We start from the raw sequence: 27,028 nt of genomic DNA, 5'->3' as shown, positions 1-27,028 counted from the left end.
CCATGAGAACAGTCCAGCAGGCAGGCAGGCAGGCAGGCAGGCAGGCAAGCAAGCAAGCAAGCAAGCAGTTGAGCTGTTTCAAGGAGAGTGGAAGGTGCTCCAAAGACCTCTCTGAAGCACTCCCCTCCTCCATTAAATTTCACTGGGGCAGTGTTTTAAGGAGAGCGAGCTTCAGAGAGTGGTTCGGCAAAGGGATTGGTAGGTGGGCAGGCTTGGCAAGCAAATCAAGCAGGGGTGGCAGTCCCTGGTACATACATACATACATGTATCCCTATTAGTTCACATCCACACCAGCAGTCATATCATTCATATCGTTGCAATATGTTTTGTTAACCTTAACACCTGCTGAAATCAAGTGTTCCCACTGAATGAAGACATTGAACATTTTATGCATAATGAAAGCATTGTAGCTATTTTGAGAATCCTCAGAACCCTTTGCTTTGTCAATCAAATCCTTTGTGAGCTGGAGTGGTGGGAAATCTTATCAAAAAAAAGGTTCCCCCTTCTATACCAAATCCTAACAGCAGGCCCTTAATCTAGAATAACTCCAAATGACTAAATTACCCTTCTCTGGTGTTATATAAATGTTAAGCCAATTGTTATAATATTTGAAATTGGGAAAGGTGTCATTAGTGGCTTAGGAAATTAGGCCAATTGGCAAACAAGCTACATAAAGTGTATTGACTTCCCTGATATACTGGGTATACTTTTCTCTTCATGGTGTAGGCAGGAAGAATAGAGGTCTTTCCTACCTTGAAAGAAAAGGCTAATATTAGTGCCTTGTACATTAATACTGGTGGCGCGCTGGTGGCGCTGTGGTCTAAACCACTGAACCTCTTAGGCTTGCTGATCGGAAGGTTGGTGGTTCGAATCCCCATGACGGAGTGAGCTCCTGTTGCTGTGTCCCAAATCCTGACAACGTAGCAGTTCAAAAGCACGCCAATGCAAGTAGATCAATAGGTACTGCTGCAGCAGGAAGGTAAATGGTGTGTCTGTGCGTTCTGGTTTCCGTCATGGTGTTTTGTTGCACCAGAAGCAGTTTAGTTATGCTGGCCACATGACCCAGAAAGCTGTCTGTGGACAAACGTCGGCTCCCTTGGCCTGAAGCGAGATGAGCGCCGCACCCCATAGTCACCTTTGACTAGACTTAACCGTGCAGGGGTCCTTTAAAGGTAAAGGTAAAGGGACTCCTGACCATTAGGTCCAGTCGTGGCCAGCTCTGGGGCTGCGGCTCTCATCTCGCTTTATTGGCTGAGGGAGCCGGCGTACAGCTTCCGGGTCATGTGGCCAGCATGACTAAACCGCTTTCTGGCAAACCAGAGCAGTGCACGGAAACGCCGTTTACCTTCCCGCCGGAGCAGTACCTATTTATCTACTTGCACTTTGATGTGCTTTTGAACTGCTAGGTTGGCAGGAACAGGGACCAAGCAACGGGAGCTCACCCCGTCACGGGGATTCGAACCACCGACCTTCTGATCGGCGAGTCCTAGGCTCTGTGGTTTAACCCACAGCGCCACCCGCGTCCCTCTTTTTTTAATAGTAGTAGTAATTATAATAGACAGCCTTTGGCTTTGTTATCAGGGTATTTTTTTTTAAGAACAAAAAGACCATTGAGGCATAAGTTTGCATGGACTAGAACCCACATTGTCAGATACAAGAAGTCACTTTCCTTTGTCTGCTGTCACAGACACCATACAAAGCATTTGCTCACAATGTATAGACTCCACAACCCCCCTTTTATGCATGTACACAACTGCCAACAACAGATGCCATTTCATCATTCCCGAGAAGTGGGTGCTAGTTCAAGGAGGCCGATTGCCACCACAATAATTGCCGCAAGTCTCTTTGTTATCTTTACCGCGACAGACCCAGAAGCATCGCTTTCCTTTTTTAAAAAAAGAAATACAGTATAGTATGTCCACAAGATGGCGCCTGAGACACGGACATTTTAAAAACGTAGATCAGTTTCTTTGGGTTATGGTTAATGCCCAAATAAACCATGTGTACCCTGAATTTCAGAGTAACAAAATAGAAATAGGTATGTGTGGTGGTCACATTCTGCCAAAAGATACATCATACCTTGCACTATGATGCAAATGGCATTTATGTATATGGCAAGGTAGCCCTCTTCCCTTTCAAATCATGCTACAAAGAAGGTACACACACACACACACACACACAATTTTTCTGTTTCAGAATTTAGAATATTCCTTTAAACAACCTTCAAATATCAATGATTTCCCTTCTCTTTCCAAAGTTCATTTTGCGTAGCATAAATCCCTGCATATTTTATATAAACTAAACCATTGAGTATTCCCATTATTACTTCCATCAAATCTTGTTTGAATTTATCTTAATGCTGCCAACATTTTCAAGTGTACACAATTCCACCCATATATTCAATGAACATTTTCCAATCTTCTTTAAGCAAATGTTCTCCTTGTTCTCTTACTCTATAAGTTCGATCCGCAAGCTGCGCATATTCCATCCGTTTAAGTTGCCACTCTTCTTTAGTTGTGGCTTCACTTGTTTTCCATTTGGGGGCTAACAAAACATGGGCAATTGCAGCCAGTTCTCTTTCCCCTCCTTACAGCAGCAGAGAAAGTCCTTCTCTGTGTCATTTATCAAAGAGGCATGAATATGCAATCATAATTATAGGCCCAGCCTTCAACATTTCAGATCTAAATACCCTGATTTATACCCATTTTCATGCAAGGTATCGCAGCAACCACCATCATCAACCTTGCTCAAGGACCTGCTCCGGATAGCTGTATGCTGTACTTTTGCTTGACTCTGCAATAGCCTGTCGTGCAACTGGTTTGAAAGCAAAGAGTATGCTTGTTTATTTTGGGTTAAATATTTAGGAGAAAGGGATGGGGGTGGCACTGTGGGTTAAACCACAGAGCCTAGGACTTCCTGATCAGAAGGTCGGCAGTTTGAATCCCCACGACAGGGTGAGCTCCCGTTGCTCGGTCCCAGCTCCTGCCAACCTAGCAGTTTGAAAGCACGTCAAAGTGCAAGTAGATAAATAGGTACCACTCCAGCGGGAAGGTAAACGGCATTTCCGTGCGCTGCTCTGGTTCGCCAGAAGCGGCTTAGTCATGCTGGCCACATGACCAGGAAGCTGTACGCCGGCTCCCTCTGCCAATAAAGCGAGATGAGCGCCAAAACCCCAGAGTCGGTCATGACTGGACCTAATGGTCAGGGGTCCCCTTTACCTTTATTTAGGAGAAAAACACAGTCTCTAGCATTTATAGAACCTGAGATATGAAGCAAAATGTTCATGTGCCATTCTTCTCTCATGCTTTGGTGAGAAACAACTTACATCTATCAGGAACGACACCCGCACTGTGTTTCAAACAAAGATGTGTTTTCCAAAGCCCACATTCCCAGCATGTTTGCACTCCTGTCTCAGCGACATCTACGTTTGCTTGGTCATGTCCACAGAATGGAAGGTGTCAGGATCCCCAAGCGTGTGCTATACAAGAAGCAGACTTCAGGCACGGGCCTGTTGGTAGACCAACTCTGAGTTAACAGAGACATAAAGGTTGGTAACATCAACCCAAGGAGGTTTGCCTGGCTCCTTCATTATATACCTTTAGTTGCCAGTCAAAAACACATTCTTCTTTAGCCAGGCCTTTGGTTGTCTGAAATTCAATGCCCTTTTAAAATAGGGATGCAGGTGGTACTGTGGTCTAAACCTCTTGCGCTTGCCAGTCGGAAGGTCAGCGGTTCGAATCCCCATGACGGGGTGAGCTCCCGTTTCTCTCTCCCAGCTCCTGCCAACCTAGCAGTTCAGAAGCACGCCAGTGCAAGTAGATAAATAGGTACAGTTGTGGTGGGAAGGTAAACGGTGTTTCCATGCACTCTGGCTTCTGTCCCGTTGTCCCGTTGCACCAGAAGCAGTTTAGTCATGCTGGACACATGACGCGGAAAGCTGTCTGTGGATAAATGCCGGCTGCCTTGGCCTGAAAGCGAGATGAGTGCCGCAACCCCATAGTTGCCTTTGACGGGATGTAACCGTCCAGGGCTCTTTTACCCACCTTCTAAAATGATTTTTTTTTGGGGGGGAGGGGGCATTGTTGGGTTGTTCTTGTTTTTATTTTGATTATGTGTTTTGTGTTTTTATTCTGTGTTTTTATCCTGAGGCCTGCGGGTATCGGGCGGTATGCAAATTTAATAAATAACAATAACCCTGCAGTGTGGGAATCCCTTGCAGATGGCCGCAGAGCCTGGAAACAGTCAGGTTCTGCGTTCAGAGCAGCGACCAGAGGAGGAATGACAGCTGGCAGAAGCCCAGAAAAAAATAAACAACATGGTACACTTGCATCCTGCCAACCTAGCAGTTCGAAAGCACATCAGAGTGCAAGTAGATAAATAGGTACCACTCCAGCGGGAAGGTAAACGCCGTTTCCGTGCACTGCTCTGGTTCACCAGAAGCGGCCTAGTCATGCTGGCCACATGACCTGGAAGCTGTGGACAAACGCTGGCTCCCTTGGCCTGTAAAGCGAGATGGACCCCAGAGTCGTTCGCGACTGGACCTAACGGTCAGGGGTACCTTAACCTTTACCTTACACTTGCATCAGCACAACCAGACACCTTCATCTGCCCCAGCTGCAACAAAACATTTCTCTCCCCTGTTGGTCTTTTCAGCCACAGCAGGTGCTGTAACTCTGTAATGGTTTGATTTCATCCCTGAAGGTGCACTCTCCTATGGTCTCCCAAGACAGACAGATGCCAACCCACATGCTTGCTCCACACTTTCTGTGTTTTACTCAAATCATGCAGTTGCCCATAAAACTACCTTGGCCCCCCTCACTCCCAAAATATTGCATACACCAAATTTGACACAAATACAGTGCATGCTCAAGGATGAAGCCACCAGTGACTATATTGATGGTGGCAATTTATTATATCCAACATGAGAGGTCCATGCCACTGAATACCACTTTCTGAGAAACTTAAGTGGGGAAGAGTCAGGTCTTACTTCCGAGCATCTCGTAGGCATCTGATTGGCCACTATGAGAATGGGTCTATCGTTGGTACTTCACTCCCACCAAACTGGCAAAAATGTATAGGACAAGTAGTAAAACTTGTTGGAAATGCAAGGAAAAGGACGGCGACTTCTATCATATGTGGTGGTCATGCAATAAAATAAAAGAGTTTTATCGGTTTATAATGAGTTAAAAAAGATGTTTAAGTATAGTTTTCCCAAAAAGCTGGAAGAATTTTTGCTAGTCTTGGTGGGAGAAGATATTAAGAGGATAGACCAAAGACTATATCTGTATGCAACAACAGCAGCTAGAGTTTTGATAGCCCCAAAGTGGAAGTTACAGGAGATGCTGACGATAAGAGAATGGCAGATAAAACTGGTTGAATACGCTGAAATGGCTAAATTGACACACAGAATTTGGAATCAGGAGGAGACAAAGTACCAAAAAGAATGGAGTAAATTTATGGTTTATATAAGTGAGACCTGTACAAATATGAAAATGTTGGCAGGATTGAAGTAAATCTTATGTCATGGTGTAATTTTTAATTAAATAAACTGTGAATTATAGATTGGAATAGGAAAACTGGTGGAAGGGAAGGACGGAAGTCAATGGCTCTATGGAGCATAAAGCAGGGTATGTGTAATAAGACGTGATGTTTTTGTTGGTTGGTGTTGGTGTTTTGAAACTTCAATAAAAATCATTAAAAAGAGAGAGAGAGAGAATGGGACGCTGAATCAAATGGACCTTTCAGTCTGATCCACCAGGACTGGTGAAAGGTTGGTCTGCCACTGAATCTTGATGTGCTCCAAAGTGCTAAAAATAAAATCCAAGGCTTTTCTTCATCATCTGAAATGATCCACCGAGGTTTGAAACCGAATTCTTTCCAGGATTGCAAAGCAATGTTTGACAGGCATCCAAAAAGCCTGGCTGCTAAATAATGAATAGCACAAAAAGCGGCTAAGTGCTGACATGACAAAATGCCTCCCTTCTCGTAGTCTCCTTCTTTCTCCTTGAAGCGTCTAGATACCACCTCGTCATACACTTGAGGCAGCTCACGACAAAAATTAAAATTGCAACACAGCTACAAAACTATATGGGCACATTTAAGTAACTTAAGCATGCAAAGCTGTCCAACCTCAGCCATATCCATGCAGGTAAAATTGCTGGCATCTCTTCGCACAAATCAGATTTAGAAAATGCATTATAGGCTCTTAATGAAATCAGGGTATTGCCTTTCCATCCACATCTAATTCATAAAGCTTTGTCATTGGGCTAAGCCTGTGATTTATTGCAGCGTATAGGGTTTTTCCTTTTTTCTGAAAACAGGAGTCGACATATCCTTTCCCTGACCCTCATATTTTTAAACCTACCAAATAATTAAGGTTTCTTTTGCATATCTGAAGAGGTGAAAAGGTTTCCAAGGTGTTGTTCATCCATGTGAAATCCATTACAAGTCTAATTTCTGCCCAATTCAGATCTACTCTCGAATTATTGTCGCATTAAGCCTAGAGGTATGTGCAAACATGGTTAGAAAAGAAGCTGTAATCAATTGCATACTGCAGAAACAACATTAATATTCACTTTCAATGTTCATGTTGCCCAGCAATTGTGTGCTACGTAAAAAGCAACTCAGCTAAATATGGTAGCACATAAATGGTCCATTTATGTTGTAAATCTAGTCTGTGTTTCTCCCTTTGGAATTACGGAGGGATGAACCTTGTCAATTTCAGTTTCTCTCTGTCTGCCGTTTTTCTGATCGAAAATTCAGTTCGTCGCATTTCTTCACCAGTTTGCATTTCCTTAAAAAAATGTCCTCGTGTAAATTCATCAGCGCTTTTCTCTCAGTAGACACCATTTTGTACGGCATTCAGACTAATATTGGCATTTTGGCAAGCAATTCCCCCTATATGCATTTGATATTTTATTTTCACACCTGCATTTTTATGTACACCTCCCCCCAACATACACATCTTCATACACAATTTATTTCACTGTGGGACAGCATCACAACATTTGGAGAAGTGTGAATTTCGACCGAGATTAAATAGACTCAATTCAATCATCTTTGGACTGGCCCAGGAGTGGAGGAGAGCAGCGGCGTAGCGTGGGTTATCAGCACCCGGGGCAAGGCAAGTAATTTGCGCCCCCTAACCCGGGGCAAGGCAAATAATTTGCGCCCCCTAACCCGGGGGCAAGGCAAGTACAGTAATTTACTCTCCCAAGCAGCAGCAGCAGCGAGGCTTCTCTTTCCCCCGCGCTCTCCTGGAGCTGCCTCTTTTCTTTCCTTTTTTCCCATTCTCCAAGGCTTTTCGCTTTCTCTCCTTAATTGATTCCTCCTCCACACCGCAGCGTTTCCTAGCTGCTTCCCCCCCCTTCCCCTCTCTCTCCTCCTCGCTCTGCTTGCCTTGCCCTGCACCGGCAGCAGCAGGCGCAGCCAGACCCCCGCCAGCCAGCCCGCCCGCCCGCCCACCCGGCTTCCTCTCCTTTTTTTGCCCGCGGCAGAAGGCTTCGCTCTCCCCCTTCCGCGACCTCCTCGCCAAGCCGAGCGAGCGCGGGCTCCCTAACCCGTGGATTTTAGTAGGGGCAGAGAGCTGCTAGTGCGAGCGCGCCCCCCGCCCATGTTGCGCCCGGTGCGGCCGGCCCCCCTGGCACCCCCCACGCTACGCCACTGGAGGAGAGAGGAATTTGGCAAGACGAAGGACTGCTAATTACATCTGGCAGGAGTTTATATATGTGACTTTGTTTTTTAACTGCGGACTGAGGAAAATAATCCTCAGAATTTTAATGGCAGAGATAAATGGCGGAGCAGGCATCTTGTCGGGAAGTTATTTATAGCCCAGCAACTCCTTGAACAACTGAAGGAATGTTTTCAAAGGAGTGGAATGTGAATGGACAAAGGACGGTGGCAATAAATTATCTCTACACTCCAGGTTTGGGAACAGAGTGCTAGAAGGACTACACGCGTGAAATCGATATCAATATGTCTGCGAAACGACAAGGGTGCTGATTGCAAGGGAACAAGAAAGGTCAGCTTTGAAAATGGATTAAAATTAACAGACGGATGAGAAGGTGATTAAAGAAGAAGAATGAAGTGGCAACATCAGGACATATGATTGTAACAGGAGCAGAAAAACTGTGTTCAAAAAAATGTATTAAATCTTAATAATTTGGATAAATTTGTTATAATTTGGAAAACTAATAAAATTAATATATATAAATATAAAAGAATTTCAGAGGAGAGCTGCATTTCCCCCCGGGAATTGCAGGTGAAAATGCAAATTGCGGCAATTTTCTCCTCATCCCTATTAGCAGCGGATGGTTTCCACACATTCAAATTCTGCATCTGCACATCATAAGCTGAGCAAGCTCCACCAGTCTCTCTGTGTTACAGGCCTAGTCAGCTTCACCCATCACTCTTGAGATTTCGAGAGGGTTGTAAGCATCTGGGGACTTCAGTTCTTCAGACGTGAGAACACAGTGGTCACTGGAGTCCAAAGGAGGCCAATGATGACAGCTGCAAAATAATTATAATAGTATTCAAAATGGACAGTTCTAAGGTGGTGCCCAGACCAAGCACTCTTTGTCATCTTCCCTTCAATTCTTTTCACTCAGTCCCAGAGCAAATCTTGTCGTTTTCCCCCACACAAATGTACACAGTCGCCTCAGGCAACCTCTCTTCCTCAGACATGGGCATGTAATTTTCACTGGAAGCCAAATGAGGGCAATAAAGAAAGCTGCAAAAGAGAGAAAAAGAAGAAAACATACGTCTGCTCTAAGGTAATGCCCTCGTTAGCGTTGTGTGTCACCTCAGTCATTTCCCTCACAGTCCTGGACAGCAAATAATGTCATATTCTCCATACATCTCAACACCTGGCCCAATTTTGGGCGGCCGGGAGTAGGGAATGGTGGGAAGGAAAACTGGCAAAGGGTTTCATAAGACAGCTGGGTTTACAGTAGGCTAAAATAACTTGGCCAAAAAGGTGAGTATTCAGCAGAAAGGGAGAAATGGGGAAAGACTCCATTTACGAAGGAGAAAGTGTTGGACAATGTCAGACAAACCAAGCCTGAGTCAATAAATGGCTACAAGATTTTGGCTATATATGCCCCATACATTTGAAGCACTATGATCAGTGCTTTTTTTCTGGGGGTACACAGGGGTACGCATACTCCTAAACATTTTGTGAATCTAAGTTTGGCCTCATTGAGGGGCAGTATTTCAATATGAGTAGAAAATTGAGAGTAGCCCTAATTTTTTTTTTTTTTTAAGAAAAAAAGCACCGACTATGATAACACTTTAAACATGGCTTCCCCAAGGAAATTATGAGAGCTGAGGTTTGTTAAGGGTGCTGAGAGTTATCAAGAAGAGTGAATTCCCCTCACAGAGCTACAGTTCCCGTCATAGGAGCCAACTCCCAGGGGCCGAAGGGTCTTTGACTACCCCAAGGAAATATTTAAGAGGGCCAGCCCTCCTCCAAAGTCAATGGGCACTACTAGTCAAATGGTGTCTGCGCACCATGTCATGTGATCGATTATGCAAGGTGGGGCTTTCCTGCCCCCACCCCAATATTTTATTCAAATTGGCACCTCTGGTTCCCAGAGTTCCCCATGAAGAGCAATTGATCGTTAAACCACTCTGAGAATTGTAACTCCCAAGAAGACTATTTATGTATGCGACTACTGCTACATGATTGCTACTAGCCCAGAGATGGAAATAATATAAAGTCCTAACCAGAGAAGAATGGCAGATCAAGTTGATGGAGTATGCCGAAATGGCACAAATGACTGGAAGAATCAGAAATCAGGAAGACCAACATTTTAATAAGGAATGGGGAAAAATTATCATCTTCCTTAAAAATCATTCTAAACAGCTAAAATTGTTAGTGGGATTGGAATGTCACTTGTAGTTTAATGGTGAATTTTGGACCTAATGGAGATGTAAAAGATTTGGATTATTATGAAAGATGCAGGAGGAAAGGACTAACAATAGGACCCACAAAGAGGAGGAGGGAAGTCCAGGAGATTCTTTGGAAATCTTGTTTTTATGTTGGATATGTGATTGTAAAATTTTACTTTGAAAAAAACACAAATAAATAAATTTGAGAGAGAGAATTGTAACTCCACGGGGAAATGGGAGTCTCCTAACAACTCTCCGTATCCTCTGAAGTGACTTGGAAGCATGACTTTTTTCCAACTGAAACTTGTTGGTTCTGGCACTTCTCAGCTGATTGCCATTGCCATTCTAGGAGAACAAGGGAGGTGTTCATGGTGAGTTCTGGCACCTCTTTTTCTACAAAAATAGGACTGCTTGGAAGTGAGTACCATTTGATCAGGTGTTTTGGGAGTGGGGCATACAAAGGATTGGGTTGCAACCATTTGGAGGAACAAAATGTCTACTCAAATGAGCCCCTGTATACCCCACCACATTTTGTAAGGCTGAACCTTAACTCTCCTCTTACCAGGTGTCAAAATACCATTCTTCTGCTTAGGAGATGACGTCCCTTCATATTCATTTCGTGTCTCTGCCTCCTCTTCCTGGAACATGACAGCAGGATTCTTCAGTACTCGAGGCATTCCTGCCAAATTTAAAATATTATTGATTATGCAAACTTTTAAGCTATATCATAACATAACTCATTCCCTTCTGGGTACAGACTTCAAACTGTTCCTCTGCTGGTGGTGGGACTTTAAATGGTAATATGTAGGTACTTCATTTACTATAAAAGATGCTAAGTCAGCCTGGTGCATTTGGGAACCTTGTGCTTATTTTACTGAGTTTGGGGGCAAGTCCAAGTCCTGATGGAATCACTGCCGGATTTCATGCTTAACTTTAGAAATACAATTTTTATTAAATTTTCTGTTTTACAATTTAAAGTACTCATTTTTACATGGTTTCCATGGTTCATTTTACATATCCCTGCATATTTTACATAAACTATACCATTCAGTTTTCCATTATTACATCCATCAAAACTTTATTTACACCGTTCAATTTATCTGAATTTATCAATTTATCAGTTTATCTGAAAACAGTGTTTTCAGCTATACACAGTTATTTCCCATATATTCCAGAAACGTTTTCCAATCTTCTCTAAACATATGTTCTTCTTGTTCTCTTATTCTACATGTTAAGTCTGCAAGCTGTGCATATTCTGTCAACTTATGTTGCCATTCTTCTTTGGTTGGGACCTCAGATTTCATGCTTAACTTTAAATATGAGGGTTCTTATTTGCCCGTGAAGGAGGAACAGTGACTGGATAGAATTGGCTGTGTTTGTTTCCCTTTATTTATTGTGTTTGCTGTTTGAACGGTTGTTCATTATCCTCCTGTTTAACTTAATCCATCTGGTTACTTCCTCAGAGGTCTGGCTTGCAGCTCATATTTACCCACTTTTACACTACAGTAAGTCTCATTGTGCTTGTTGGTCCTTACTCCCAGGGGAGCATTCATGGGGTTGTAGGTATAAGTGTTCATTTATCAACCTGGTGTACGGCAAACAGTACAAAATGTTTTCGGTGGTTTGTTAAACAGTTTAAACACCTCTGCTATAGAAATTGTCTTGAGCCTTTCAAGTGGCGGTGGGAAAAATAAGCTTAGGAAGTAAGCTCCAACATCAGTGCTTTTGGTTCATGTAAGGTAAAGGTAAAGGGACCCCTGACCATTAGGTCCAGTTGTGACCGACTCTGGGGTTGCGGCGCTCATCTCGCTCTATAGGCCGAGGGAGCTGGTGTACAGCTTCCAGGTCATGTGGCCAGCATGACTAAGCCGCTTCTGGCGAACCAGAGCAGCGCATGGAAACACCGTTTACCTTCCTGCTGGAGCGGTACCTATTTATCTACTTGCACTTTGATGTGCTTTTGAACTGCTAGGTTGGCAGGAGCAGGGACCGAGCAACGGGAGCTCATCCCGTCACGGGGATTCGAACCGCCAACCTTCTGATTGGCAAGTCCTAGGCTCTGTGGTTTAACCCACAGCGCCACCTGCATCCCTCATGTACCTGGAACTAAAATCTTCCTCTGATGAGACATTTTATATCAGCCTTCACCAACCTGGTGCCCTCCAGATGTTTTGAACACAGCTCCCACTAGCCCCAGCCAAGCATAAAGGTAAACGTGAAGGACCCCCGGATGGTTCAGTCTAGTCAAAGGTGACTAAGGGGTTGAGGCGCTCATCTCGCTTTTAGGCTGAGGGAGCCGGCGTTTGTCCACAGACAGATTTCTGGCTAGCATGAGTAAACCACTTCTGGTGCAACCAAACACCATGACGGAAACCAGAGCGCACGGAAACACCATTTACCTTCCCGCCGCAGCGGTACCTATTTATCTACTTGCACTAGTGTGCTTTCGAACTGCTAGGTTGGCAGGAGCTGGGACAGAGCAATGGGAGCTCACCCAGTCATGGGGATTTAAACTGCTGACCTTCTAATTGGCAAACCCAAGAGGCTCAATGGTTTGGACCACAGCACCACCTGCATCCCATAAACACCCGGTAAGCCCCATTCAGGGTTAACAAATGTTAGCTTTAAAATATTTTAAATTTTTTTTTTAATAATCTACTAGATCACAGAATCATAGAATTGTAGAGTCCTGCAGGAACAAGTTTCACTATATGTGTTATGAGTCTCCCAACATTCACATTCATGGGATGTCCACACATTCTAGCAATGAAGGATAGGAACGCACATCTTCCAAGATGCAATGGGTCTAGTTCAGACCATTATGGTTCCCGAGTTTAGCATGAAGGCCCAAAGGAGGAGTCAATGTGTGCTGAAAATGCCAGATCCCCAAACAGACAGGAGCTGACTGTTGTGAAAGAAAGGCATTCCTGTTTACTGTCTGGGGCAGCGGAAACCTATCAGTTGCAGCGAATCCATGAAACTGGAGTGTTGAGCCTAAGGATGGTCTGGCAGCACACAATGTGGGAACCTTGCTGAAGCTGAGCTGGTTTGGGTCTGGTTGGTACATGGATGGGAGACTGACCTGGGACCCCCTTGAGTTCTTTCTTAGAAGAAATACTGTACCTGCATAACTTTAGAATACAGTGGTGCCTCGCAAGGCGAAATTAATCCGTTCCGCGAGTCTCTTCGTCTTGCGGTTTTTTCGTCTTGCGAAGCACGGCTATTAGCGGCTTAGAGGCTTAGCGGCTATTAACGGCTTAGCGGCTTAGCGGCTATTAACGGCTTAGCGGCTTTAAGAAAACGGAAACAAACTCGCAAGAACTCGCAAGACGTTTCGTCTTGTGAAGCAAGCCCATAGGGAAATTCGTCTTGCGGAACGACTCAAAAAACGCAAAACCTTTTCGTCTTGTGAGGCATTCGTCTTGCGGGGCACCACTGTAAAACATTTTTCAGGGTCTCCCATGAACTTCTAAAGTGGTAGCCCGGACTTCACACTAGCAAACCTTTTCTGAAATGAAGCGCTTAAAAACCACTTCACCTCCTATTCTGCAACATATGAATGCAGTGTCAAGATGGCTGCCTTCAATTGTAAATAAATGCTTCTGTTTCAATAGGGCAGGGGATGGGAAAATGTGGTTCTCTAGATGTCAGTGAGCTATAATTCCCATCATCTGTGCTTGGCAACCGAGCTGGCTGGGCCTGAGGAGCACTTGGAGACTGACAAGAGATGAGAGCCACATGTTCCCTATCTCTGCTATAGAAGTTTGGGTTTCTAAAAAGTTGCTGGGAGTTGCCCTGTGCTTTTGAGGAGGCAACAATACTAGTGCAGCAACTTCACATCTTCTTAGATTGAGCACTGCAATTAATAACCGGTTCTAGGGCAGAGATTTATAATTAAAAGCCGGGTTGGAGCATCAGGCTGCAATTAAAAAATCCACACTATCTGAGCAGCGTTTGTAATTGTCTTAAGTGTACAGAGACAAAGCAGTCACATCTCGGTTGCTATGCACCCCCCCCCCAGCTTCTGTTAGGCTGACGTGTCAGGTGTGACAAAAGCTGCATCCCAGATTTTAGATATAGAGAATAGCTCTCCCACACCTGTTGGAAGGGATGCTTTTGCAACTTGGTCTGTTTCACATCTAGCTTCCAGGCAGGACGGCAACCGATACTTTATTTCATAAAAGATTTCTAAACTGCTGCCCTCACAAGCACAATGCCCTAGAGAAGCAACAACATGCAATATAAAACCATCAAATTAAACCTGCGTTATACTCCCCTTAAAAATGAGCAGCATAACTGTTATCACCTGGGACAGCAATTTACAAAAGGCGGATTCAGCAAAAAAAAAGGGGGGGCCTTAAGGTTTCTTTTGCAAAAAGCAACAGTGATGGAGCCAGGCATGGGAGGAAATTCAGAGCCACCCCAGAAAAATTCCTGTTTCTTGGTATCTGTCAAGCTGTCAACTGGTATCAACAGATCAAAGAGAGGGGCACTAGAAGCTGATCTTAAAGTCCAGACAGTCTCGTTGAGTCTCATTCAGAAGGATTGAGTGAGTGGTGGCTGGAGGAACGACTCCTGAATTAGGGACGTGGACCAGGGGTGGGGAAAACCATGGACCTCAAGGTATTCCTTGACTACAAGTCCCATCATTGGCCATGCTTGCTAGGGCTGATGGGAGTTGGAGGCATCAGGTTCCCCATCCCTGAAATAAACTATCATGAAGTAGGAATACTTGAGACTGAGCAGTGGTGTAGCATGGGTTGTCAGCACCCGGGGCAAGGCAAGTAATTTGCGCCCCCTAACCCGTGGATTTTGCGCCCCCTAACCCGTGGAGCGCGGCCCCCCAGATGTTGCGCCCGGTGTGGCCGGCCCAGCCTGCACCCCCCACGCTACGCCACTGTAGCACAGAACACCATCCCTAATCCTGCAACTGCAAAAAGTTCTGCAACACAGCACAACAGACCGTGCAAAAGGATCGTTGTTGATGCTTTTATTAAAAAAATGTAAACAACAGCCATCTTTATTTACACTATGAGCTAACTGTCTGAGATGGGTAAAACCAATCCCAAAGGGCCCTTACAAACAGTAGATTATGCTACATTTTCCTTGTTTAAATCCACAATGTTTTGGTTTTTTTAAATGCACTCTACCTCCCCACCCTTATACCCTTTCCACCCAAGACGTACACCTGATGCCTTTGTCACACATTACATGCACCCAACCCCTTCCCTGCAGTCAGCTAGATTTCCCTCGCAATAAACGTGGGTGGGTAGGTACCGGAGAAGGGAAACCTGAAAAGAGGAAGTGGCTGCTTTCCTGCATTCTGCCTCAGGGTCTTACTGCCCACCCTGCTCTGTTTCGTTGCTGTGTTTGCTCAAACGGAACAAAGAGCAGGGAAAGCCCCTCCCCTCCAGGCAGAGAGAGAGAGAGAGAGAGAGAGAGAGAGAGAGGCGCCCTCCACGAGTTGTCGAGCTTGGGCAACGGCTGCGCTGCTGACGGCGAGGCGCTAAGGCGCCGGCTCCCCAGGCTGCAGCGCTTGGCCAGGCGCTGCGCTTGCATGCCTGGCCGCGCCCAGCTCGCCTCAGCGCAGCGGAAAACAGAAGCAGTGGCGGAGACGACGACCCCCCACCCCAACCAAGCCTCGATTGCTTGTCCCTTCCCTCTGGACTCGCGCCCCCCCAGGTGTTGCGCCCGGTGCGGCTGGCACCCCTGGCACCCCCCACGCTACGCCACTGAGACTGAGAGGTGACTTTTTCCTGAGTGGGTGACTTCAGAGGAACTGAAGCAAAAAAAGAGCACTCTAGGTATTTAGGCCTGGAAGAGTGAGCAAGAGGGATAATGGCATGTAGAAGAAGCAGAGCAGTTCTAGGTTTGGGGAAGAACTCCAACCCATAAGGAATGCATTCTCTTCCTCTTCTTTTCTGTTGCCACCATGTGTTCATTGGCCTCTGCAGCTGTGCCTACTCTGGACCACCTCCTAGAGTAAGAGACAGAGAGGCAAGGGGTGTGAAAAGGACTTCTCTTCCCCCTGCTTCCTCACTCAGAGAAGGTAGGCCAGTGGAAGCCAATGTAGCATCCTCCAGATTTTGTTGGACTACAACAACCAGCATGGCCAATGGCCAGGGATGATGGGAGTAGGAGTCCCATAGCATCTGATGGGCACAAGGTTGGGTATTCATGGGGCAAGTGAACAGGCAGCCACAGAAAAGAAGGGGAGCATCAGGGGCAGGAGACTCCAGGGATTGGCAGTGGGTACCTTCTACTAGGGCACCAGCCTCAACAGGTTCCAAATGATGCTGCCCCCCGAGTCCAGTCCTGGAAATGGCAATTACAAATACAAGAGTACGCTTCCCTTCTGATACTACCAAATGTGCAATAAAGAGGGGAAGTGAGCTGGGGACTCTAAGAGTGGATTCTTCTTCTTCTTTGGCGATCATTCGTAGCCGAGTAAGATTGTCTTCCATAAACACGGTTTTAACAATGAGTCTGTAAGTGACTGTGGAGGCCAGTTCTGAATCCACACGTCCTTCCACAGTGGGATATTGGTTTCCAGGCAGGAATTGATGATGGTGTGGATTTGCCAAGCGTGCCTTCCTCTTAGCCCGTTTCTCCCTTGCGTCCTGAGTTCAAGTGTCTTCAAAACCCATGACACCTTTGGTCAAGGCTGTTCTCCAACTGGAGCGCTCGCAGGCCAGTGTTTCCCAGTTGTCAGTGTTTATGCTACATTTTTTAAGATTTGCCTTGAGACAGTCTTTAAACCTCTTTTGCTGACCACCAGCATTACGCTTTCCATTTTTAATTTCGGAATAGAGTAGTTGCTTTGGAAGATGATAATCAGGCATCTGCACAACATGACCAGTCCAACGAAGTTGGTGTTGAAGAATCATTGCTTCAACACTGGTGATCTTTGCTTCTTCCAGTTTGCCTGTCTTCCCAAGTGATGTGTAAAATTTTTCGGAGACACCATTGATGGAATCTTTCGAGGCGCTGGAGATAGGTTACTTGTGGCACCATTGACCATGGGATAAATATTAAAGAGATGCCTGGATAGGGTTGCCCGAGTCAACGGAGGTCAGGATTCTTGTGCTTGTTGTCATTTGGCTAATGGACCAATGGCATGGCTTGGTATAACATGCAAACACAAAGCAGAGGGTCTAATTGCACAAAACTGGCAGCTAAAGTCAATAAGCCCTGCAAACAATAAAAGAGGTAATCATGGTCCTGTAGTATGAATGCTGAGTACACACCCTACATACCAGAGGACTGTAGTTTGTTAAAGCTGCTGGGAATTATAGATCTGTGAAAGGTAAACTGCAGTTTCCATGATTCTTTTGTTTTGGGTAAGTCTTTAATGCATCGTGTGGATGCAGCCAGTGACATAAGTGAAATAGATTATTTCACTTACGTCACTGGCTCATCCACATGATGCATTAAAGACCTCCCCAAAAGAATCATGGAAACTGCAGTTTACCTTTCACAGATCTATAATAGACTTGGGAGGTAGCCAAAAAAATACTTAATAGACCGAAAATGCTAATTTCCTTGTGAAGCTGAGAAGACTGTATAGAGAAGCTGTTAATGTATTGCGGAGTTGTCGACAAAATCTCTGGATTGTATCTCGTTTCATTGCTTCATCGAAACCAGCTCCTGGCTGGCAGGGGAAAATAACCCTCTGGACCCTGAAGTGTTCATTTAAATATATATATAGATATATATCTTTATGTAAATCATCCAAAGTAATTTAACTGCAGAACTACCCCAAATTAGATTTATTGTTCTATGCAAGTGTCGGTGCAGGAACCAGTTCCTAAATGCATCAAAATTAGAAAGTGGTAGAGGACCCATTGACTTTTGGCTTTTCTGACTTAGTATAAGGCATTATATGCTAGAAGGTAAGGTAAAAAGGTAAAGGATCCCTGGGCGGTTAAGTCCAGTCAAAGGCAACTATGGGGTTGTGGCGCTCATCTCGCTTTCAGGCCGAGGGAGCTGGCGCTTGTTCACAGACAGCTTTCCGGGTCATGTGGCCAGAAGGACTAAACCGCTTCTGGCACAACAGAACACTGTGATAGAAACCAGAGCACACGGAAACGCCGTTTACCTTCCTGCCACAGTGGTACCTATTTATCTACTTGCACTGGTGTGCTTTCGAACTGCTAGGTTGGCAGGAGCTGGGACAGAGCGACGGGAGCTCACCCCGTAATGGGGATTCGAACCACCGGCCTTTTGATCAGCAAGCCCAAGAGGCTCAGTGGTTTAGACCACAGCGCCACCCACGCTAGAAGGGTACCCATGTTAGTCAGTTACTGCAAACATTAAGAGATTTGTCACACCTTAAAGACTAACACAACGTTTGTGTGTGACAGTTTTATGTGTGACTGCTTCCAAAGTCTTTCTTTCATCAGAACTTTTCAATGAGTTGCTGGCAGAAATCAGGATTTTATTACCTGACGTCGAATATATTCAGTCAGTCTTTTTGCAAGCAAACTCTAGTCCCCTGACCCCGAATGTCAAAAAACCAAATGATCAGAGAGTATCAGTCAGAACACTTTCTCTCTACCCGCCCCGTAAATTAAGACTTTGATTTGCTATGCAACTGGGTCAATGCATAGGAAATACATTTTCAGTGCAAGCATCATGGTGAAAATGCTCAAACAGAAAAGAGCAAAGGAGGGGGGAAAGTGGAGGGAGGAGGAGGTGAATTACAGAGAAGAGCTCATCTCTCAGACATGCTAAAGAGGCATTCAAAAGTTGAATGTTGAAAAGACAACTGGACCCAGAATTGGTGCGAAAACTTGGTGTGTGCTATTGAACTTGGTCTGATTTGCATCAGGAAATCTGGCCTGAAATTATAGGTGGGTGGTGAACCCTTGTTTCACCAGCTGTATCCTGACAATTATTTCCAAACAGTACAGGTGGACAACCTGTGGGCCTCGGAGTACTTTCAACAGCTCTCTGCAAGTGTTCAGACCTTTAGCAAGAGAAATCTAACTCTTTCCTAACAGCGGCAGCAAACAGGATGCAAAGTGGCGGCGGGGGTTCTGCTTGAGGTCGCAGCAAACTGTAGACACTTCTGTCGCAAACAGCACCGGCCACATTCCTGGGGGCGAGATTTTGACACACTCCGGGGAAACTTGCAAAACTAGTTTGAACAGAGGTCACGGCCAACAAGGACAAAGAAAGTGTATCACATTACAATACTTCCTGCAACTCTCTGCAAAACCTACAGTCTGTCCACAGTCTCCAACCCTCTGTAGAGGAAAACGAATAACTTGGAAGATATGGCAACTCTTCTAAAACATTTTTTTCCATTCAAACAAGCTCTCCTGGTCAGAAATATGCAGTATGGGGTGGACTGTAGCTCACAGGTGGATCATTTTCTTGGTACACATAAGGTTCTAGGTTCAATTCCTGGCTTCTCCCATAAAAAAAGGTAGCTAGCCCATTTGGGTGGTGGGGGCACTGTCCTCAGCCAGCTTCCACCTGCTTCTTTGTAGACAACCAGTCCTATGGTGGCCCAGCCTGTCAGCTTCCTCCTCCTTAGTCTCAGTGTTAGCTCTTGTAGAATTCAGCAGGAGGCAGGCAGAGCCAACAAATTCTAATTTTGTCCCCATTAGCTCTAGCGCCACCTACTGTCGGGCTCCCAGAATGGGCACCAGACACCACAGAGGTGCCTGAGACTCTCTTGCTGCCTGAGATGTGGAGAGCTGCCGCTTTTCAGTTATACCAACCTTCTGCAAGCTGGTGCCCTTCAGATGCTTTGGATGCAGCATGGGCAATGGTCAGGGATGGTGGGAGTTATAATTTAAAACATCTGCAAGGCACCAGGCTGGAGGAGGGTTGGGGCAGACAGTACTGGGCTAGATGAACAAATACCGCGTTTACTCGGGTCCAATGTGCCATCAAATCTAACGTGCAGCTCAGTTTTCAAAACCTTGAAACCCCAAGGTACTTGCCGGTAAATGTAAATGTGCCAACGAATCTAACGCATACCTTAATTTTTGCAGCGTAAGTTGGCCAAAAAAGGTGAGCATTAGATCCAAGTAAATACAGTATGAAGCAGCCCCCTTTGGTCCTACAACTGGTAGATACAAATTGCTTGATCACTGCAATTCATAGGAGTGCATTTCCAGGTTTCCCCTCCCTCCCCTGTAACCAGTAATCTTGCTTCCCTGCTTTGAAAAAGAGGGAAAGATTAAATCTTTTGGAAAGATTAAAAACAAGCTTCTCACAAGTTTTGATTCTGCAGTCCAGAAGCACGATACAAGGTGAAAATCAGCCGGAATAAAAATTCTCAATTTTCTGGAAACCTGGAATGATCCCTTGCCATCACCACCACTAAAATCACTGCTCTGTTCATACCCAAACAATGCTAAATTTGGTGAGGATCTGTTTAGTGAAACGCCACGTTTTGAAATGCAAAAATTAATCCTACTATAAATATGCAGTTTCATCTTCTCAGCTCCCCTGGAAATTGTTTGGGTATTTACGATTTTCCTCATCTTACATAAGTAAGAAAAACTATTTTCATGTGATGCGCTAATCTACGAAGTGAGCACGCTGTGTGCCGTTTGTGATTCTGATCTCATTTCCTCAAACTCACTGAACATTTGTGTCAAAGTCAGCAAATGGTCTGTGATCCTGTCTTACATTTCCTGATCCTCAGCAGGTCTTGACCCAGTTCCTACTGTAATCCATCAGAGAACACTCCTGGAAACCATTCTGTTCTAATCTCTTTTTTTAAAAAAATATTAGAACTCATTCAGAAAATCCAAGCCTTTTAATTTCCTACAACCAGGAGCCAAGGTGAGATTGAAATGACAACGGGACCAGGATATGGGAACGTTGACATGAACAGGAGGACAAGAAGTCATGCGGCAAATACATGGAGCAAACAGATTTCTGTGCTCTTCTCCGGCTGACAAATAGGGACTCAAAGCAGTTGAAGATTAAAGGTGGATACATACAACCAGTTTTTCAAAGGTTCTAAAAACTCAGCAATGATGATCTAAATTGGTCTTATAAATCCCAGAGCTGCCATGGCTGCCATGGGTTTCTCAAATGCTCAAACGTGGCACCTACATTGTCTTGTCTAGATCACAGCATTTCACATGCACATAAAGGCAGCTGTCTTAATGTTTCCCCAACTCACACACATTAGGCATCATGTGCTGATCATGGCACCTGGAAGGAAGCCTGCAAATGAACCTGAGTCACCAAATTGTAGCCCAGTTTGGGGTGGGCTTTAAATAAACCTGACATTGGAGCAAGTTCCCCCCGTGTTATTTTGTTTATCATATCATATCATCATATTGAATCCTGCCTTTCAGGGTGCAAATTCCTTCAAAGAGGCTTACAAGTAACTTTAAAATGCATTCGTAAAATCATGCTAGGCAGTATCCGAATCTAACTTGTCATCAGGATCCTTCCCATATGGCAGCTGGTGGCAGATGGCCCTGTGAGCACATGGAAGGACAATCCAGTTGGAAGATAGGAACACCTGATGTCATCCTCCTGTACAACCTCCTTGTCAAGGCTTCAGGGGATCCTATCTCTCTCCCTGGGGGTGCCAAGAAGCAGAAAAACCAGAAGAGTTCTTACCAAGTACAGTTGTACCTTGGTTGTCAAACACCTTGGTACTCGTACATTTTGGCTCCCAAGCGGTCAAAACCTGGAAGTGAGTATTCCATTTTTTAAACTTTTTTTTGGAAGCCGAATGTCCAGTGGGGCTTCCCCAGCTTCCAACTGGCTGCAGGAGCTTTCTGCAGCCAATCAGAAGCCGCACTTTGGTTTCTGAATGTTTTGGAAGTCGAATGGACTTCTGGAAGAGATTCTGTTCGACTTCCAAGGTATGACTGTAGTTTCTTCAATATTCACAGAAAGAGACATAGGAATGTGGTCTCTCTTAGATGATGGCATTGCTCCAAGTAAAGTCCCACCCCCCTCAGTCCCTCCTATTCTACGTCACCCTTGTCCTGGCTGATCTGTGCTTTCTGCCTCTGAGCTTTCTGTTCCACTGCTCTCAAGGCACGCCTGGTTCTGGGAATGAGGGGTCAGGAATGCTTTCAAGGGACACTGGGTCTGTTACCTGTCTCTCCCCTGGTGCTGCTTCTTCCTGGTGCTCCCTCAATATTTCCCAGCTTCTCCTCTCTGCAGCCTTCTGAGGAACTATGACCTTCTGCAAACCACAGTTCTAAATCTATACTGTCCTCCTCTTTTTGGGAATGTGCAGGAAGAGGGGGGCGGTCCCAACCATTCCTCCTCAGTCCAGCCCCTGACACTCTTTTCCCTGGGATCCTTCCCACAGGGCAGTTAATGGCAGGTAGCCCTGCCAGTCCAAATGGGGCAGGTTCTGGGGTCTTCTTTGCATGCAATCCCCCCATCTTTAGTTATTTATTTGTTCAATTTGAAAACCATGCTTCACTACTTAATGTACTCGGGTGGTACACAATAATGCAATTAAAGAGCAATACATTCATTAATTTTTTTAATTAAAATTTCCGAAACCTCAATCATTACTTTAAAGTAATAGTTAGACATCATGACATCACTCCAGTGGAAGGCAAACACTGATACATCTAGACTCAAATACATCTCTCAAGGGCTTGAGTGATGCCTTCTTTGCTTTATGTTTCTCCTGGAATACTTCTCTCAGGGCAGGTGGTGCTAAATGGCCCTATGATGAGGTCAGGACAGTCCAAATGGAGCAGGTGTGGGCACCTGGTGTTAGCTTTCCCTGCCTCCCTTGAATTCTCGACACCTTTTTCTACAGGGCAGTTAATGGAAGATGGCCTGGAGGCAGGAGGGGACAGTCCATCTGGAGCAGGCTTAAGGTCTTCTTTGCCTGTCTCCTCCTCTTTTTTTGGACTCCTTCCCATACAGAGTTGGTGGTACAGTCTAATTTACACTTGCAGGCTGAGGGTGGGCTACATCTCCTAGCCTGAAAACTAGTTCAGCTCTGCTTATATAGAGGTTGCAGGATCTGGTTCCTGGTAGATTGAGAAGGCAAGGCTCAACGGCATCTGTTTGTGGTGCTTTGGCATAGGAGATTCTGCGGTAAGACAGAGAAGACATTCAGACCAACTTGTAGAAACGTATCTTTGAATTTCACTCCATGAATATCCCACCTTTCTCCCATCATGGAACTCTGGAGATTCTGTTAGGGAGCTCAAAGGGTTTCATTATGGAACTCAAGGGATTCCACTCTGGAACTAGATTTGGGTTCTCAAGTGGCCTCCCCTCCAATTGAGGGACTGACCAAACCCAGACCGGCTTAGCTTCAGCCAAGTAGCGACACAATGTACTTTCATGCACAGCTCAGGACCACAATACCTCTAGGACTGCCTCTTTCCATATGAACCTACCCAGACCCTGAGATCATCATCTGGGGCCCTTCTTCATGTGCTCCTCAAGAGGTCCAGAGGGTGGCAACACAAGAAAGGGCCATCTCTGCAGTGGCTCCCCATCTGTGGAATGCTCTCCTCAGGGAAGTTCTCCAGGTTGCCTTCATTATACACCTTTAGGCACCAGGCAAAAACGTTCCTTTTTAACCAGGCCTTTGGTTAATCTGATGCACATCATATGCCCTTTTAAAATATAGGGTTTTTTTGGGGGGACTATTGGGTTGTTGGGGACGCGGGTGGCGCTGTGGGTTAAACCACAGAGTCTAGGACTTGCCGATTAGAAGGTCGGTGGTTCGAATCCCCGCGATGGGGTGAGCTCCCATTGCTCTGTCCCAGCTCCTGCCAACCACCAGTTTGAAAGCATGTCAAAGTGCAAGTAGATAAATAGGTACCGCTCTGGCGGGAAGGTAAACAGCATTTCCATGCACTGCTCTGGTTCGCCAGAAGCGGCTTAGTCATGCTGGCCACATGACCGGAAGCTATACACCGGCTCCCTCGGCCAATAAAGCGAGATGAGCACAGCAACCCCAGAGTCGTCCACAACTGGACCTAATGGTCAGGGGTCCCTTTACCTTTCCATTTATTGGGTTGTTCTTTTTATTTTTATTATGTATTTTGTGGTTTTATATATTGATTTTATTCTGTGAACCGTCCTGAGACCCCGAGTATAGGGAGGTATATAAATTCAATTAATAATAATGATGATGATGATGATGATCCACCTTGCCTTGAGTAACATCTTTTCACACATAATATAATATGGCACAGGTTACAGCTTCCATGCACAATAGCATTCTCTGTCTCATTCTGCACACCAAGGAGGACATAATGATAGATTATGTATGGAACAGAAAGAAGACCCAAGGCAGAGAGAAGAATAAGAGAGGATTCTGGAGAGCTAGGCCCAGTCAAACTGTTGTCTTCAACCAGAAGCAGTCCTATAAAATCAATGGGATTGAGTAGGCCCTGAGATTATAAACAACCCAAACTACTTCAGGAAATACCTTCCTGAGAGAGCGGACTCTCAATGAGGGTCTGCATCACTGCCTGGTTCTTTTCCTTACCCGCTGTGAGTTGTGTCACCCTGGTGTTTGAAGAGCTTTCCTTCTTCAGCATCGACGCCCTTTCTCCCTCTGAGGAACGGTGGACCTCCAGCAACCCAGAACTTGCTCGGTCTAATATCTTCACAAGCATCCCTCCAATGGTGCTCCGAGAAACCAGGCTCAGGATTGCTCTCCATTTCAGGCTGATTTTCCTCTTTGCTTTCCTCTTTGCTCTCTTCAGCAGCCCAAAGGAGAAGTGGAAGATCACCAAGCTGGAGAGGCTCGCAAGGAAAAGGCAGCCAAGCACATAAAGGACAAAGGAGAGGGCGGAAGCCAGTGTTAAATCTGCAGCCATGAGGAACAGCTGGTGGGAGCCGGTCGCCATCGTCCCAAAAGGACTTTCCTCTTTTATATACACCTCAGCTGCTTTGCTCAGAAGTTTGCAGAGAAACCTTCTGGGAGGTGCACTGTATGCAATTAGGTCATTATAAAGCTAGCTGGCCTCTTGAAACATGCAAGAGCAAGTCACAGCCCTGCTGGGAGGGTGAATCATCCTTCTAGCTATAGCTGCAAAACAGCATTTCAAAACCACACTCGCTGCAGAGAGTGCCAGAAGGGTTTGCCGTTTCTGACATTGCTACACTGCGATCTGTATTTATGACTTGCTTGGTTGAAGTCCAAGAATTGTTTCCACAAGGGAAACAATGATCTGTCTTTATTACTGGGAAAGTTTTTCTTTCTTTCTTTCTTTCTTTCTTTCTTTCTTTCTTTCTTTCTCTCTCTCTCTCTCTCTCTCCTTCTTTCTTTCTTTCTTTCTTCTTTACAAATGCCTTTCTCAAAAACATGTCACATTCTGATTTGGAAAAAATGCACTTCATTAAAAAGGACACTGCCCTGATACTTTACAAGAAGGCAATATATACTGTTATAAATAAATCTAAATAAATAAATAGACCTGAACTGTGTATTTTGACACGTGTGTGTGTGTGTATATTCTGCTAAAAAATACGGTGCCTCTCAATTTGGAATGGGATTCTTTCAGAAGCTCTTTCCAGTCAGCTAATTCTGGGAGTCTAGAGAGATATTTCCCTTTTTCTCTTGTAATACAGCCATACCTTGGATCTCAAACGCCTTGTGAGTTGAATATTCTGGCTCCCGAACCTTTGAGTACCCCCTGGGGGAAAAAAGAGCACAGCCTTTAACTCTCCAATGGTTTGACTTTACCCCCAAATGTACTCTCTCAAGACAGATGGATGCCAACAATATATGCAAGCATAAAAAAGAAAAACAAAGTGGGTTTTTTATGTTCTTACTGATTGACACTTACTGTTAATGCTTTTTTTTCTGGGGGAGACACAGGGATATGCATACCCCTAAACATTTTGTGAATCTAAGTTTGGCCTCATTGAGGGGAGTGTTTCAATATGAGTAGGAAAAAGAGAGTACCCCTAAACATTTTTTTAAAGAAAAAAACACTGCTTATTGATATTCCTGCAAAATATATAGAGCAAATGTTTTAAAAGCCAAATTTCTTTTTTTGAATATTCAAAAGATCGTATCACTTGCTGAAACATTTAAATACAACAACAGCACCATCTATTGGCCAATGCTGTCTATCATGAAAATGAGCAAAATGACATACTGTATATATACCGTATTTTTCGCCCCATAGGATGCACCGGCCCATAGGACGCACCAAGTTTTTTTGGGGGGAAATAAAGAAAAAAAATTTTATTTCCCCCCAGGCGCTTGTGGGGCCGGCAGCGGGGAGAAGCACTCTTCTCCCCGCCGCCCGCCTGCAGACCAGGTCCGGGGACAGCGGGAAGACGCGCTGCGCCTCCCAGCTGTCCCCGGAGCTTGCGGGGCAGGCGGCAGGGAGAAGCACGCGTCTCCCCGCTGTCAGCCTCCAAACCACATCGGGAGACAGCGGGATGGCGGCGTTCCACCTCCCCGCTGTCCCCCGACCTTGTGGGGCTGGCGCTGTGGCTCTCCTGAAGCCTGGAGAGCGAGAAGGGTCGGTGCGCATCGACCCCTCTCGCTTTCCAGGCTTCAGCGAAAGCCTGCATTTGCCCCATAGGATGCACACACATTTCCCCTTCATTTTTGGAGGGGAAAAAGTGCGTCCTATAGGGCGAAAAATACGGTAATTCAATATGCTAAATAAAGGTAAGAGTTAAAATTTTAAAGGACCCCTGGACGGTTAAGTCCATTCAAAGGTGACTATGGGGTTGCGGCGCTCATCTCGCTTTCAGGCCGAGGAAGCTGGCGTTTGTCCACAGACAGCTTTCTGGGCCATGTAGCCAGTAGGACTAAACCGCTTCTGGCACAACAGGACACCATGACGGAAACCAGAGCGCATGGAAATGCCGTTTATCTTCCCACCGCAGTGATACCTATTTATCTACTTGCACTAGTGTGCTTTTGAGCTGCTAGGTTGGCAGGAGCTGGGACAGAGCAACAGGAGCTCACCCTGTTGCAGCGATTCGAACTGCCACCTTCTGAGTGGCAAGCCCAAGAGGCTCAGTGATTTAGACCACAGTACCACCCACATGCCATAAATATAAAGGCAACAACCAACAAAACATCATGGCACAAGCTTTGCAGATTCAAGCCCGCTTCTGACTTGCAACTTCTACCTTACGCAATGGTTGGAGTGGGATTCAATGGCTGCCACGAGGGGGAAATGGGACCACTCTG

General features: G+C 45.3%; 1 protein-coding gene across 3 annotated transcripts; it reads right to left on the bottom strand.

Annotated features, from left to right (window-relative positions):
- Nucleotides 1-8,249: 8,249 nt before the first annotated feature.
- LOC308473604 (uncharacterized protein) lies at nt 8,250-24,913 on the bottom strand. Of its 3 annotated transcripts, none has more exons than XM_080999387.1 (3): nt 24,353-24,902; nt 10,451-10,567; nt 8,250-8,508 (listed from the first exon to the last, which is right to left on the bottom strand). In XM_080999387.1, exons 1-3 carry the CDS (start codon nt 24,714-24,716, stop codon nt 8,447-8,449), a joined length of 543 nt encoding a protein of 180 aa, XP_080855513.1. In that variant the 5' UTR covers nt 24,717-24,902; the 3' UTR covers nt 8,250-8,446. The 3 variants fall into 3 exon arrangements, with proteins under 3 accessions (XP_080855513.1, XP_080855512.1, XP_080855514.1); XM_080999386.1 differs by lacking the exon at nt 8,250-8,508 and adding an exon at nt 8,536-8,728 and having other exon boundaries at nt 24,353-24,913; XM_080999388.1 differs by lacking the exons at nt 8,250-8,508; nt 10,451-10,567 and adding an exon at nt 22,356-22,936 and having other exon boundaries at nt 24,353-24,905.
- Nucleotides 24,914-27,028: the final 2,115 nt, after the last annotated feature.

This window comes from Podarcis pityusensis (genome assembly GCF_964106645.2).
Source record: "Podarcis pityusensis genome assembly, chromosome: 3".
Lineage (NCBI taxonomy): Eukaryota > Metazoa > Chordata > Lepidosauria > Squamata > Lacertidae > Podarcis > Podarcis pityusensis.
Note: the sequence above shows the minus strand (reverse complement) of the source record. Positions and strands in the feature narration are given on the sequence as shown.